The 15,267-nt window shown below is 35.1% G+C and overlaps 1 protein-coding gene across 1 annotated transcript; it reads right to left on the bottom strand.

The window, feature by feature from the left end:
- Positions 1 to 11,969: 11,969 nt before the first annotated feature.
- On the bottom strand, positions 11,970 to 15,219 carry HCF244 (NAD(P)-binding Rossmann-fold superfamily protein). The gene is made up of 8 exons (XM_008237894.3): positions 14,894 to 15,219; positions 14,563 to 14,798; positions 14,286 to 14,384; positions 13,598 to 13,792; positions 13,044 to 13,136; positions 12,855 to 12,950; positions 12,397 to 12,537; positions 11,970 to 12,256 (listed from the first exon to the last, which is right to left on the bottom strand). The coding sequence occupies exons 1-8, from the start codon at positions 15,069 to 15,071 to the stop codon at positions 12,080 to 12,082; spliced, it is 1,215 nt and encodes a 404-aa protein (XP_008236116.2). The 5' UTR covers positions 15,072 to 15,219; the 3' UTR covers positions 11,970 to 12,079.
- Between the last annotated feature and the right edge of the window lie 48 nt (positions 15,220 to 15,267).

Raw genomic sequence — 15,267 nt, 5'->3', positions numbered from 1 at the left:
TTCCCTCTTTTTTTAATCATCTTTTTTCCAAATTCAATGACCTTGTGGTACTTGATAAACAGTACTTGTATTTAGAACTAAATTAAAAGATTAATTGTGTTTAAATGTGTTTAGTAGATGTCCACAAAAAGTACATAAACTAGCACTTTACCCAGATTTCATAATTGTTAAGGGAGCATATGTGATGCTTCTATTTTGAATGTTATGTCCCTCTCAAAGATCACGAGGACTTGGATTTCATTACCAAAAGAGTGGTGGTTGAAACTTCAAGAGGGTAGTTTTTGTGTTGTGTAACTTTTGTTCACTACCAAATGCAAATAGAGTCTAAAGCTTAAATTTTATTTGTATGTCTTGTTTTTTGAAGAACTTTTGATTACATCACGTGGTTAGTGCACCGTCCAATAAACGTAGGATCCGTGGAATATTTCAGATACAACCAACCACATATCATAAAAAGCAATGCAATAAGTTAGAGAATAATTTCACATATCCTATGTGCACATCTAATGTACCCGGAACATATAAAAATCTCTCCTTGTTTTCCTTTTAATCCTTTCCTAAAAATCTGTTTTCCATCTAATAATCTTTCTTCACTTAGAAGAATCTTCTCGTTTTGGTTTTTTTTTTCTTTTTAAATTCAAAACCCCCCCTGACAAAAGTTTCCATCAGAATGTTTATAATTCCTTACTATAAATGCTTGCATTGTATATGCATGCTGGATATGCTGTAACAAGGGAAAACCCTTTTCCAAGGAGAAGAAGAGGAATAAAATTTTGCAAAATTTTGGTTGTACCTAATTGGAATTGGGAGGTGAAAAGTTGTGGTCTAGTTGAGAATACTATAAAAAAATCAAATATAATAATCTCATAATTAATCATTCTGATTCTGCATCAAAAAGAAACTGCTCACAGAGACTACTATAAAAGGTAAGACTGTGTCACTGTGGGAGCCAAAACCCAAAAATATTATATAATATAAAATATATGTATTTTTCTATGAGTAAAATCACTTCAAAACATGGGCATTTTGGTCAAATCATTGAGTCTAATTCGTAGACTTTTAAAATACTTAAGCAAAACGGTGTTTGGTCTCCCTTTATATTTCTAGGGTTTTAAGGATTGAGAGAGAGAAAAAAATTATATGTCAAAGACGATTTCATAAAGTCACAATCATGCATTGACCTCCTTCTTCTTCTTTCTTGCAAATAAAATAGTGTCAAGCAGACGTGTTCAACCGGGTCAATACTTGGATATATCTGTATTGGAGTCTTCTCAGAGAAAATCCAGAAGCCACCTTCCTTGGACTTGGACGCATTGTTCTCCAATTGGCTTCACCACAAGCCACCTAGACCCTCTTTCCCATAATTTTCCTCGTCTTTCCCGACCCATTTTATGTGCTCCAAATCTAAACAAGAATCCCAAAGCTAACAAAGTATGGTAGGAGAAAGTCGTTACACGTTAGTTACATTATTAGACTACGTGTAAATTGAAATAGTAGTCTAATCTAATAATCTAACGACATAACATATCAAATTATTAGGAAAAAAATGTTACTTCGAGACAACGATTTTGAATAGATAATACCAATATTTTTCTTTGTTTTCAAGGATAGCAACTTAATTAAACAAATTGGCAATACCTTTTCTTCTAAAAAACCAAAAGCCCTTTGATTTGGAATATTCAAATTCCAACCCACGAGTGCACGTGCGGAAGGGTTGGTCTAAGACGGAAACTATAAAGTATAAGGCCAAGACATTGGCCTAATAAAATACCCATGCTGACCATGCACAGTAATCCCGATTTAGTAATGTAAATTATGTGATTATGTATAATTTGAGTGTCATACATCATTATTCATCTTGAAAGGTGATTCCGTTCCACGTCAGATTTATAAATTTTGTGTATAAAAAAAGAAGAAGAAAAAAAGATGATTCCATGCATTAAATTATTTATAGGAAATTATTTATAAAAATCCTAATGAGACACCATGTGGCAATTTTTTTTTTGGGTGCAGTGACCTGTCTTTCCTTTTTATGAATTCTATTTTAAATATACATATTTAAAAAAAAAATTATATCATACATCATACTTGAATCTTGATCTAGAATTTAATATTTTATAATTATGTAGTGCTAGCAATTTTTTTTTCTTGTAGTTTAATCATATACTTCCTAGTGAGCACAATGAACAGGTTAAAGTGGCCAACTAGCGATGATGGAAGGTTGCTCAAAACCCAGTTGGAATTTGGTTATCAAAAGTTCATCTCAATTCGTTCATGATTGGAAGATCGAGTGCAACAGACTTATTTTGAAATGCAAATAACATTTCTTATATTAAATGAACTAACTTTAAAGAAAAGAAAAGAGTATTACTATGTTTATCAAAACAAATTCCAAATTTTGTATGGCATGTAGTGTGATTGTACCTTATTTTGTTTTGAGTGTTTGGATTGTGTGGTTGGATACAAATCATGGATGAAAATGAGCATAATCTTGCATCGGAACCACAATAATCTATAACTTAAAAATACGTAGGTAGTACGTTACTAATTAAACCGATTATTTCGAGATAAAATCTCGTTAAGTTAGAGTCTATTCTCAAATAATTGAATAAGAGGAAACATGAAATGAACTGTAGGGTGCTTCAATCTTGTCAAGATAACCCATTTGCCCAACCAAGTGTGCTCTTGACTATTTTACTAACACATGGCCAGTCGACTCGCCTGAACTTTACGTCCCTATCAATCAAAATGAATGATCAAATGATACAACCTTAGAACATGGTTTTTCAAAGTGCCATCCAATGTGGGGAATTGACACTGTTTTATAATAAAAATATAAAATATATAAAGAACCTTAGGTCCTATGTTTCTAAGCTTGTATGATTATTTGCTTAATTGTCCTCATCTTTTTGGTTCATATAGTCGTATACATAATCGAGATGGAGAGGGAAAGAATTGCAGAAAGCTATAGCCTAGAGATATCCATTCTATTCAAAAGTTGTTGAACATAAAAGAGTTTTGAAAACAAGAGCAATGTACTAGAGGAAGGAAGCTCCTTGTAATAACTTTTTTTATGGTGGTTTATCTACTGCTTCTAGTTTATTCTTTTTTTCTTCTTCAAGTTTCCAAAAGTTAAACGTACAATAGGGGTAGATGGGACTGGGAGCAATGCAACATCATTGATCCACAATCATTGAAGTTGCTTATTAGAAATGGGGAAAAGAGATGGTTATTTACACGCTTAGTCAAGGAAAAAGAACCGTAGAAAATGTCATTTCAAATTTTACGGTAAACTGTGTACATCATGTTATATTGTTTGATTATGAATATGAACTATTAATCACACATAGCGCATATACTCATTGCTTTCTCCCGAACGAAAATTCTTTGTCTTAATTATTAATTTGAAGTCGCATCTTAGCTCTTTTTTTTTTCCTTCTTTCCCTTTTGGGTTTAGTAACTAGCTAATTGAGAATAATTAATGAGCTTGAAAACTTAAATCTCTAAGAGAGAACATTGATAGCTTGGCTTTATCACTAAAGTGCTCATGTGGGGACTATGATCCACATGTTCATCAGGTACCAGCAGAATTTAATTCCACTTGAGCACCTAATATTTCCAGCCCCACCTTGTTATTATTCCATTTAAGTACCTAATCTTAATATGTTCTTGCTGCTAATGGACCACTAAGTACATAGGATAATTTTTTCTTGATGATTTTTTTCCTAGCTTAGCTAGGCAATAGAGCAGAATGATGATGACAAGAGATTAACTAGGACTATGTCTTTTCTATTCATTAGATTTACCATTCAGTTGTCAATACATGGAACAATCGTCCAGCCATGATTGTGCAGTAAACATGCATACATGTGAAGAATACAGTCAGAACCAGCACTCAGATTTTGAGAAATTTTGTGCGAAATTTAAGACAAATAATATATATTATTTAAAATTTGGAGTCAAGTGTGGGGCATGTGCGGTGACACCACTTTCTCACCTTCAGGTACCGACTCTAAATAGAATGTAAAGAAAAAAATAAAAAAGCTAACGCAGACATAACGATTCCTAACAATTGTGAATGTGAAGTTAACAATGCATTAACGGTTAGAATCCACCCACCAGTGAGCGACTCATTGACTGTAACTTTTGTTTCAACCGAGGTTGCTCCGTCTCAAACTTAATTCACCATGTTGGCGTGTATGTAATGTATCTTTTGGGATTAATTTCTTTGCTTTGGTCCCTAGTTACCTTAGTCCACACTTCAAGACAAACTAAAGAGGGGGGTCAAAGGCCATGATTGCGGAATTGTACCAACCAAGAATTAACAACGCCATAGCATTATGATGACATACTGCTATAATGTGTCGTTTTCACGTACTTACGCCATAATACCATGTCGTTTTCACTTACTTACGCAATGTTTCAAAGCTTTACGTATCCAGTCCAGGGTATGCTTTTCTTTCCAGTCCAGTTACGTTGAGATCTGACAGTTCGAAGCTGTGCCATTTCTAAACATCTCTCAACTATCACAAACTCCAAAATCACTTCTCCTCGCGACCAAACAAAAGCCTTGTTGTGAGCCATCACCAAAACCCAAAACCCATTTCAAACATCCACTCTTTTCACAACTCCAACACAACACTGAATTCCTTCCTACGTCCTACCTACCAGATTGGATTAAGCTTTTTATTGGTGGGGAGGCTGCAAATTAGTTCTCCTCTATCACCGTCGGCATACAATTATGTGCATTTTTCTCTGAATATGTGTCTATCTATGTCATCGTACCTGTTAGATTACGTAATATGAGAGATTAAACATGTGATTCTATAGTAACAACATGTGGTAGCCTTTTGACTTGTGGGTTTCTTCGGGGTTAGGGCTTTGCACTTTGGTTTCATTCGCATCCCCTATCATGATCGTCCTATAAGGATTAATTCAATGGTAAAGCTGGTCCATTAGGCTTGGTCAAAAATGGGGTCTTAATTTCAATATTTCATGGCAAGATCATTGCAGTGCACACCGTTTTTAATGGATTTGACATGAAACATAAAACAAAACAAATAAATATTTTAATCAAATTTATGTTTGAGACCAAAATAATAAATAAATCCAATTAAGTCGAAGCGTCTAGTTTTAATTGCATTCAATCATATTGAAATTCAGAAGAAAAAAAAATCAATTGAATGGATTGGATCTTATCATGTAACAAGAGATAGATGATAATCTTTGTTTTCTAAAACTTATATATATTTACTTTCTATGTTATTTCCTCAAGCAATCGATACAAATGTTAAATTAGATACATGTACATGGCAAGGTTGAGGATCAAATAGTATTTCTTGGTATGTATTGTAATCGTATAGTATTGCATTTTCCTTGACTCGCATATACGGAGCATGTGAGAAGGACGCCAACTTCTTTCGGCTACTGAACCTTCTCGCAGGACTTCTTGTGAGTATGGGAAGATGGGTGGAGTGGAGTTGATGCATAGTTGGAAGGGCCCTTTTGTCACTAAAAAAAAAAATGCTTTTCATGACGAAAAAATTCGCTCGGAAAAATATATCCAGACAATAATTTGTTGGGAAAGAACAATTTTCGCCGAGAAAGATCTACCCCGAAACAATTTGATGGGAAAGACCTATTTCGAAAATTTCGCCAGTAAAGATATATCCTGATAAATTTTGCCGGGAGAGGTCAATCTATCTCAAAAAAGTTCGCAGGGAAAGACCTTTTTCACAAACTTTCGCCGGAAAAGATCTATCGCAAACCAATTTGTTGGGACAGATCTATCCTGGAAAATTTCACCTGGATATATCAAGTTTTGCCGGGAGAGATAAAAATTTGCCGGGAAAATCTTGAGGCAAGAAAGAAAAAAGCTAGGCTTCACCCAATCTTCCAGTCAAAATCTTACACTCATACCCTTAAAGAGTTGGGAATTTCAAGAAACAATTCCTATAAAATTAATCCAACCCGATAAAATTCGCCGGAAAGCACACCGTTTTTGATAAAAGTAAAAGGTGCCAATGAAAGTATCTATCTTTACTTGAATGGTAACAGAGAAAAGTTACGGCACAATTACTTGTTCATGCTCAGTCCAAAACACATTCACACTGAAATAAAGTGGTAAAGAGAGCATGATTGGCTCCTTCCATGCAAAAATTAATTAGGTGGAGGCAGCAAGCAACACTAGTTGAAATTTTAAAGCACATTTGCAGAAACATCCTCAAACTTACATTGAATAACAGTAGAAAGCCCCCCAAGAAAACATTTTCATTCTCTCTCTCTCTCTCTCTCTCTCTCTCTCTCTCTCCTCTGAATTACAAAAAGAATCCAATGTGGTTGCAGCACATACTGGAATTATTGGCTCATCACACATCTGCAGCAGACAACCATAAGCAAAAGGGTTGGTACTTAATAATATTTATATGCTTTTTGTCCTTTAGTTTAATTAAGCATGCTTAGTTTTGAAGGATCAAATCATCCGTTGTTGTGTGATGGATTTTGTTGATCATTTACACAATAATTACCAGCCTTAATTCCCTAGCAATCATCATCAATTCAATAATATTGAACCCGAGGCTATATCTGTAATTGTATATAATTATTCAAAAGGTTCTGTCTCCAATTTGAGTACTCCAATCCAACCCTACTGATGTCTTTTTGTGGTGTACTGGTTGTACATACCACGTGCCATGAACGTGGACAAAAAGTTATTACAAGTAAAGTAAAATTTGGCTTCCAAAAATGTTTATATTTTTAAAATATAGCACCATGTATACGAACCAAGCTTCATATTAAAACATGAAACAAAAGTTCAACGGTCGGATATCTCACCTCCCAGTCTCAGTTCAGCCTTTGATCATACGTAAAAGTGTTATCTTTTTATAAAAAATTTAGCATGTTATGTTGTCTGACTGCTAATTTGAGATTTTTTTTCTTAGGATTTTTTTAGAGAGTATTTAGGATTTTCTCGATGACTAATCTTCTTTTAAATAGATAAACGGTATTATTTTCGATGAAATATATGATTGGTTAGGCAAATGGAATTACCTTAGCTTTTGTCATCTGCATGACATTAATAACCCAACATCTTTTGTCTAACATCAGCAATGATTTGACAAGCTTGCAAGATCTTGAACATTTATGGCAGAAGCCAAAGAGCATTTCAAACAAAAGTAAACAAAGTTGACCAATTTGAACACTGTGAAATGAAAATGCTTCGTTTTGAAACTACCACGCTCTTTTCTTGGTTGACATTATTTTTTGAGAGTCACCCTTTTCTACAACAATCCCTTCAATTTCAGTGGCCTTCTGTGTGGCATTTCCCTGTACATATACATACATATGGGGAGCAGAGTTTTACAGAGATATGGTGCATTGCAGATCAGTTTGTAAGCACATGACGAAGTATTATCCTCCTGTCTTCTTCCTCCATGTGAAAATTAAATAAGAAAAAGCCACCTGTGATTTGATGAAAAGTGACTCAGCTGAAACCCCTCCATTCATTCACGTTGGGGAGGCAAACTGCCATGAAATCTTGTTGAAGAACAGAAGAATGTTAGGCCCTTTGCCACTTTTAAGGTCTTCCCATTAGTTTAATCAAAACATATATATCTAATCTTTAAAAACACAAAGTTTGAAGTCAAATAAAGGATCAAGTGAGAATATGCACACTGCCCTACCAATCTTTAAAGCCTGGTGGTGGGGAACTTTGTGCAGGGGTTTCTGATTGAGGATCTCCTTTAAAATTTCTTCCACTCAGCACACACATTCATAGTGAAGAAGTGTAAATCATGATGTTCTTATAGAAATATGGGAAAGTTCAAGAACAACTGTAGAACCCCAAATTCCAAAATCCATGTAAACTACTAGGAGGATGTGAGGGGGTGACAATTTTCATGCCACTGCAGTGCTACACCTACTGCACTTGAAATTGTGGGTCTAATAGTAAAAGGACACTTAATGGGCTTAGCTGGACCCATTAGATACATCACATAAAAGAAGGCAAATGGGGACCATTTCTGCATCCCAATTATACAAAATAATGATCTCAAATAATACTAAGATTTTCAACTAGCCTAGGCTATTTTGCCCTATTTTGCCCAAAATTAAACTGAGCACATCAATTATTTGTACCATCTTTGGGCTTAGGAATTTATCTAGAATTTCTTAATGTTCGGTTGAGATGTTACAAATCTTTCGTAAGTGATAGGTACCGTCTAGTTCAAATGACGAAAGCCATTTGACATATGCATAAAATTTGAGATAAAATTTACAATCTGATTGAATTGTGTGCTTGGTTTTGTACTTAATTAGCAAAGGGATTTTGTTAATTTTTGTTGCAGTCAATTTTGGTTTCTATAATCTGTGATTGTTGGGTAGCTACCTGGAAATTGTAATAGGAATCATTTTCGAGATTTCTGGACAAAAACAGACAACCATATGGAGCAGGGAATGAGTCCCATCCTAGTGGTTTATTCACTCTAAAACTCCAAAAGAGAAAAAGGGGAAATAAGGAAAAGACAGCCAAAAAGAAAATGACCCAACTCTATAATTGCTTGTCCTTTGCTTTATATATACTACTTGAGAATTGAGAGATTGATTTGTATAGGTGAGACAGAAACGGTAAGAAGTGAAAACAAAAAGAAAATATGTGTGTATAATAATGCAAATTCATAATTGTAATGATAATAAGAGTGAGTGACATTCCACCTTTACAAAATCATTATTATTTTTGATGGATTTGTCAAAGGGGAATGCTAGCAACATTCTCTCTAATTTTCTTATTTGAACATTTTCCCTTTTTTGTTGACATGTGTATTCTCCTTACACTTAAAAACAATGTCATTAATATATTATACAAGTTAACTTTTGCTTTCCAAGTTTACCCTTATTAAATGTATCCAATTTATCCAAAAAAAATTCACAACTTTCTTACCATCTTATTAATTTTTTTTTAAACATCAATTAGTTTTTAAAAGAAAATGTATGCTTTTTTCCAAAAAAGAAGAAATGTTTGTTTTTTTAAAAACACAAAGGACTTTTTTTTTTCCCATCTAAACCCTTTGTGTTTAAAAAAAAAAGAAAAAGAAAGGGACATTTCCTCTTAAAAGCATATATTTTCTTCTTTTTTTTTAAATAATTGACGTTAGAAAAAAATTAATAAGATGGTAAGAAAGTTGTGAATTTTTTTTGGATAAATTGAATACATTTAATAAGGGTAAACTTAGAAAGCAAAAGTTAACTTGTATAATATATTAATGACATTGTTTTAAGTGTAAGGAGAATGACACATATTAAGCAAAAAAGGGAGAATGTCCAAAAGAGAAGGTTGCTAGTATTCCTCTTTGCGAAATTACATCAAATTAATTTTTGTAAATTGATTCTTTTTTTTTTGTTCCTTTATTTCTCTAAACGTCGTGTGTTTTTAAATACGTAACATTAGAGGTGGGCATCTTAAACCGAAATACCGAAACCGTACCCTAACCACACCGTACCGTACCAATTTCATACCGTTTCATTTGGTACCGATAGATATTCGATACCGTACCATACCGTACTAATCGAGTATGGTATGGTAGCGGTATCAAGATTTTGATATCGGTCAATACCGCACCGTGCACCGAATAGTACTATACTGAAATATAATTTTTTTCATTCTCTCGCTCTCTGTCTCTCGCTTGCCTTTCAATTTCTCAAACGCTTTTGTCATTTATGTTTGAATTGTGTTTGTATTTTTGTAAGCCATAAGGCATAAGTTTAACTCTTTTGGTTTGTAAGTCATAATGCATGAGTTTTAACCATTTGGATTTGATGAATATGTTGATGGATAAATATTGATTTGGTTGATTTGGGTATTGAATATGTTGATTAGGATTTGGATATTGAATATGTTAATGGATATTGAATATTGAATATGTTGATGGATATTGAATATGTTGAATCTTTGAATTTGTAACTTAGGCATCACTTATTTTGGTGTTGAATATTGAATTAGTTCATTTTTTAGTTGTATCGTTTTGGTACCGAAATGGTACCGATACCGTATCTTGATTTGGCATGATGCACAATTTTGCAAACCATAATACTGCATCTATACCGATTCAAATTTCCGGTATCGGTGGCTAAATACCGCATGCCCACCCTTACGTAACATTAACTTAATCCATTTCTTAACCTTAATTCGTGAATTTTCGATTGGAGATCTGTGTAATATCACAACATCTTGTCACACCTAAATATTTAAGGTGGCCAAAACAACTTTGGTTTTTATAGGACTACATCACAGGCATTAGGATTGGTTGTCTAACTGAAAAAAAGGCTCATGGCCCTCTTTATCTTTAGTTCTTTGACCAGTAGATAGGTTGAGATGGAAAACTCAAAAGTTCAAAAGAACACAAGCACGCACGCCCACATGCAAGCAATAGAAGAAGAAACAGCACCAGTAAGAAACAAAACCCAAATGAAAATAATTCGAACACCATTAACTTCTCACAGAATAGGAAAAAATTAAATACCACAATGCACTGACACAGGTACATTGTTTTGTTTTTTTTTTTGGACCACTCAAGAATTAATGGTGGGTGTGATGAGGAAGGTAACCTTTCAAAGGTGGGTGCTTTGATGGATTTATGATTGGCCCCCTTCCAAGCTAAAACCTGCAACTCTCAAATACCATCAATTAGCTATCCACTTCTCAAAAGAAAAAAAAACACCCAAATCATCTTTTCAGTCCATATATACTCATGGATTGTCTCCCAGTGGCGCCTACATGGCTTGTGTTTTGAAACCCGCTTCTGTCATTACCAAAACTTTACAAAGTTTGAAGATTGTTTGCAGAACACAGAGATGGGAGCTACTTCCATGCACCTCTGTTTCAATCATTGTATGATAATCCATGAAATGGTATTTTGAGATGATGACTTCAAAGGATAATTTTTTAGGGTTCTTCAAATATAGGCCATGTCACGTGTAGAAACAAACGCTCTTAATCACTTGAGTTACAAGTATAAATGAATATTTATAAAAAATAAATAAATTTTAAAAAGTTTCTTTGTCTTCCTTGAGAGCTTGAAATTTGAAATTGTGAGTACAAAGGTTGGGGAAACGACATGTTACATGTGACAAAAGTTCAACATATTTGAGAAATTAACTAGACTACTAGTGACTCAAATCAAAACTCCTATGAAAAGCAACTTTGATAATACAAGGATGGTTTAGATTGGCCCACCTAGTAATAATCACTCTCTAACTTTTAACGTTATGTAGAATAGGGAGGAGCGTAGAGATTCCTCAACCACCACCTAAATTGCCAATTTGAGCCTACATTCACTCTCTCCTCTATCTATCATTGAAAGATAGAAGTAGGGCAAAAACCAGTAACAGAGTCAACACTGGACTAAAATCTTCACTGGGGTCTTGCTCTCAGGTTCCTCAAATTTCATCTTTTTTTTTTCTTCATCTTGGTTCTATTTTCTCCAATATATACTTTCACAAACACCGGCAGCCAAAGTAAGTGTGTGCAAATTTGGAGAAAACCAAGGGATATGTAAACCCATAAAAACATTGGGCAGATCTTGCATTAAGTAGCAAGGGATGAGCATGGCCTTTGGACCCATTTTGTGAAAATAGTCCAAACACATAATAGTATTGGGTCTAAACTATCTGAAAGAAGGAAATTGGGCCTCATAGTTCTTAGGGAGATATTGCAATTTATGAATATATATAATACATTTTGATGATCATGAAATCAGAGGTACTGCGATTTCTATTTTCATTTGGCAAAAAGGAAAAGCTTACATCTTGATGTTACAACAAAGTAGGCCACGAACACTATGATTTGAGATACAGAAATTTGAAAGCATCTCATCCGAATTTTTGCTCTCTAATTGACTACATAAAGAAGCAAAATTATGGAGATGCTACAAGAACTATGTGAACAATAGAACACAAAAGAAGGAGAAAGGGGATGCAGGAAAAAACCAATTCAAGTGTAATACCTCTGCATGAGTGTTATCAGGTATCATCAGACTTGTCGATACATACATGGCTTCATTTACAATTATACAATGCTCCTTTTTCAAAAGTAAATGTCAGATTGCTTAGATTGTGCTTTGAGATCTTTCAACTTCTTCAAAATGTTGGTGAAGTAGTCCTGCAGATATTTCTCGAGTGTGACTATGTCTTTTCCGTCAACACCAAGAAGACTAAATGTCTCGTTCATTGGAACAGAGAAAACAGTATCACTTGAAAGAACCTACAAATTCCAAAGAGATTCTATTCAGGCTCCAAATGTTGCAAACCAACAATTACAAAACTGCAGTGCAAAAGCCATCAAGAATAAAACAACTTACTTTCACATAAATAAGTGTCAAAAGGCAAAACATAAGAACTTACCTCTGAAAATGCCAATCTATCAGCAACATCATTTGTCCACTCAAAAAGCCTAGTCAGCTGACGGGTTACTCTCAAGACGGAGACTGGGACTGTAGTTACATTTGCCTCTTGCCCCGCAAACCTTTCACACAATGTTATTACCTAAAAGCAAAAGGCACTTTAAGAAAACCCTGCACCTTGTTTCATAGAAATAGCTCAAAAAATTATCTTCTATTCTCTATTTCTTAAGAATATAAATGAGTGCTGCTAATATAAATAGTAGATCATAGGGTGTACTCAGTTAATTTTAGGGTTCATTTAGCAGCACTCATTTATATTTATCCCAAGTTTTGGGATTGATACGTAATCTTTTGGTCAATTTGGTAATAATGGGGTGAGGTATAATCGCTGTTGGAGGAAAGAACAATTATATACTGTACAAATTACAGGAGGAAAGAACAATGAAAGGTCTAACTCACCTCTTGGGTTGTCCATGCTCGAGGGCCAGCAAATGTGAGAAGCTTCCCATTGACTTTCTCATTTCTTAAAGCTACAAAGGTCAGGCGAGCCACATCCTAATACAAAATGAATGCATTCAGACACCATGTGTAGAGGTAATATAAAATGTGGATTCAATCATCAGGGAAACAATCTAGCATATAACCAACCTGAGTATCCATGTACGCAATTCTTGTGGGGGCATCTGTTCCCCAAACTGATTTCTCTTCTAATATAGGTACCGCATACTGCCCAATAAGCCCCTGAAAAGTGAAAAAGAAAAGATAAACTTTTGCACTTAGTACTAACATCAAAATAGATATTCACAACCGAACACAAGAAACCATAACTATGGGACGATACGGTACATGATTATGATTGTTTTTATGAAATCATGTCCCTGGCTAGATTCTCTTCAGAGCATATGGACAATTCTCCATGTATATACATATACCGTTTCAGGGTGTGTGTGTGCTTGTATGCATGCCTGTGTCTGTCAAGTAATTGAATGATATTTAGACATGCTACTTGTTATCACTCTATCTAAATTAACTGTTCTTTCTGATAAAGAAAGTGAAAGGGGTTGGAGGAGTATCATATGAGAGTAATAAGAAGATAAGGAAATTGATTTGAAACATCAATGACAGGTGAAGCACAAACTTGGTTATGCCAGTAACAAGATCGTAAAAGAGGAAGCCCAAGTTTCAGTTTGAGTGACACTTACTTGCATGAATCCACATAAACGAATTATAACGTGATTTATGCCTGAATCCTGGAGAAACTTTTCAGTGCAATACTTGATCTCCATAAGGGGAACTTCGGGATGCTTGTCACAGTTGTGGATGGAATAGAATACAAATTTTTGGATTCCCATTGCTTTTGCACATTGTATAAGAGCAACTTTTCCTTCCCAATCTACCTAAACATAAAAAATGGTCAGAGAGGAACAAAAATACTGGACAATTTATTAAGTCCGATCATATTTTCTGCAATGGATAAAATAGCCCTCATAATTTCCGAGGACCTTGAAATGGAATATGTATACAAGAATCTCTCAACAACTTTCTAGATTCACTGGGACCATTTATTGAACGGTTACACCTTTTTCAATTTTTCTTTTTCAGTTTCTTCATTGAACAAGGATAAACACAAAAACACAACTTATTGCTGAAAAAAAGAAAGAAAAAAAAAAGAAAGAAGAAGCAAGTCCATATGACAATGTCACAACACTGTAAAGGAAGTAGGAAAGGAGCAGTAGACAATGACATCCTTTGATCGAATGTAATGAACTAACTGCTCATCCTATGACCAATGGTAGCCTCAAAAGATGATCTACAGTTGGGAATTAATTCTAGGCTGATTTAATCAGTTTCTATTGATAAGCAAAGAAACAATTAACTGTAGAAACTTACCGTTTTGATGGGCTCCTCCGGACGGCCAGTGGCACAATCAATGACAGTATGAATACCAACCAAAGTTGCTGGTATGGTCTCTGGTTTGCTAAGGTCTGCCTGTTCATCACAATTTTACATAACACATTCAGCAACAAAGTACTTGAATTTCAAAGAAGCAAAACAAATTGTCAAACCAATATCTCTGATAGTAAGAAAAACCAAGAACCCAAATAGAACTTAAACCATAAACAAGAATTAGAGTGAAAATTTAGAATTGAAGGGAAGTTGTATTTACATTGACAACAGTAGCACCCCAATCTCTGAGGAAGTCAGCAGGGGCTGGTCTAGGCCTAACCAGGCACCTAACATCATAGCCTTCATCTAATGCTCTTCTCACAATCTGCCTACCCAAAGTCCCAGTGGCACCAACCACTAGAATACTGGTTGGCCTCACAGGTGTCCCTGGAGCAAGATTCACAGCCCCAACCCCTGCCCTGGCCGTACATCTCACTAAACGCCGCGTATTAGTCCCTGCACACACAAAATAAAAAATGGGTTCTTTTCAATTTTGTAAAAAGAGCGGCAAAAATTAAAGCTTGCCCAGTAGAAGTACGAAGATGACGAACCTATACTGGTGGAGAAGGAAGAAGAAGAAGATGATGATGAAGGAAGGAGATGGTCGGGAGCTAAAGTACGGCACCATGAGAATGAGCTCTGATACCCCGCCGTTTTGGAGTCATTATGATGATGGAGTTTGCCGGGTGTTGCCAGCTGGGTGGGAAGCCTCCAAGCCATTGCTGCCATATTTTTGAAGCTCTCTCTGTCTCTCTGTGGCTGACTGGCAGACTCGTTTTCTTCTACAGAGAGAGAAGGAGCAATGGATCCCAATGGTGCCACGTCCTTCTCCAAAGTGGATTAGGATTTTCTACGACGTGTCACAACTTTGGTGGACTTGATCCGACCCGACGGCCCATAGGCAAAGGTTTTTGTTACTAGGCCG

This window comes from Prunus mume, linkage group LG6 (genome assembly GCF_029339155.1).
Source record: "Prunus mume cultivar Tortuosa linkage group LG6, ASM2933915v1, whole genome shotgun sequence".
In the NCBI taxonomy this organism is placed as follows: domain Eukaryota; kingdom Viridiplantae; phylum Streptophyta; class Magnoliopsida; order Rosales; family Rosaceae; genus Prunus; species Prunus mume.
The sequence above is the reverse complement of the archived record's forward strand: the minus strand, read 5'-3'. Positions and strand labels throughout refer to the sequence as shown.

Coding starts and splice junctions, on each gene's coding strand:
- HCF244 (XM_008237894.3), bottom strand. CDS start 15,071: ATGGCAGCAATGGCTTGGAGGCTTCCCACCCAGCTGGCAACACCCGGC. Junction 13,137..13,597: donor GTTTATGTGGATTCATGCAA/GTAAGTGTCACT, acceptor TTCACTTTTCAG/GGGCTTATTGGGCAGTATGC. Junction 12,951..13,043: donor TTGCGTACATGGATACTCAG/GTTGGTTATATG, acceptor ATTTTGTATTAG/GATGTGGCTCGCCTGACCTT.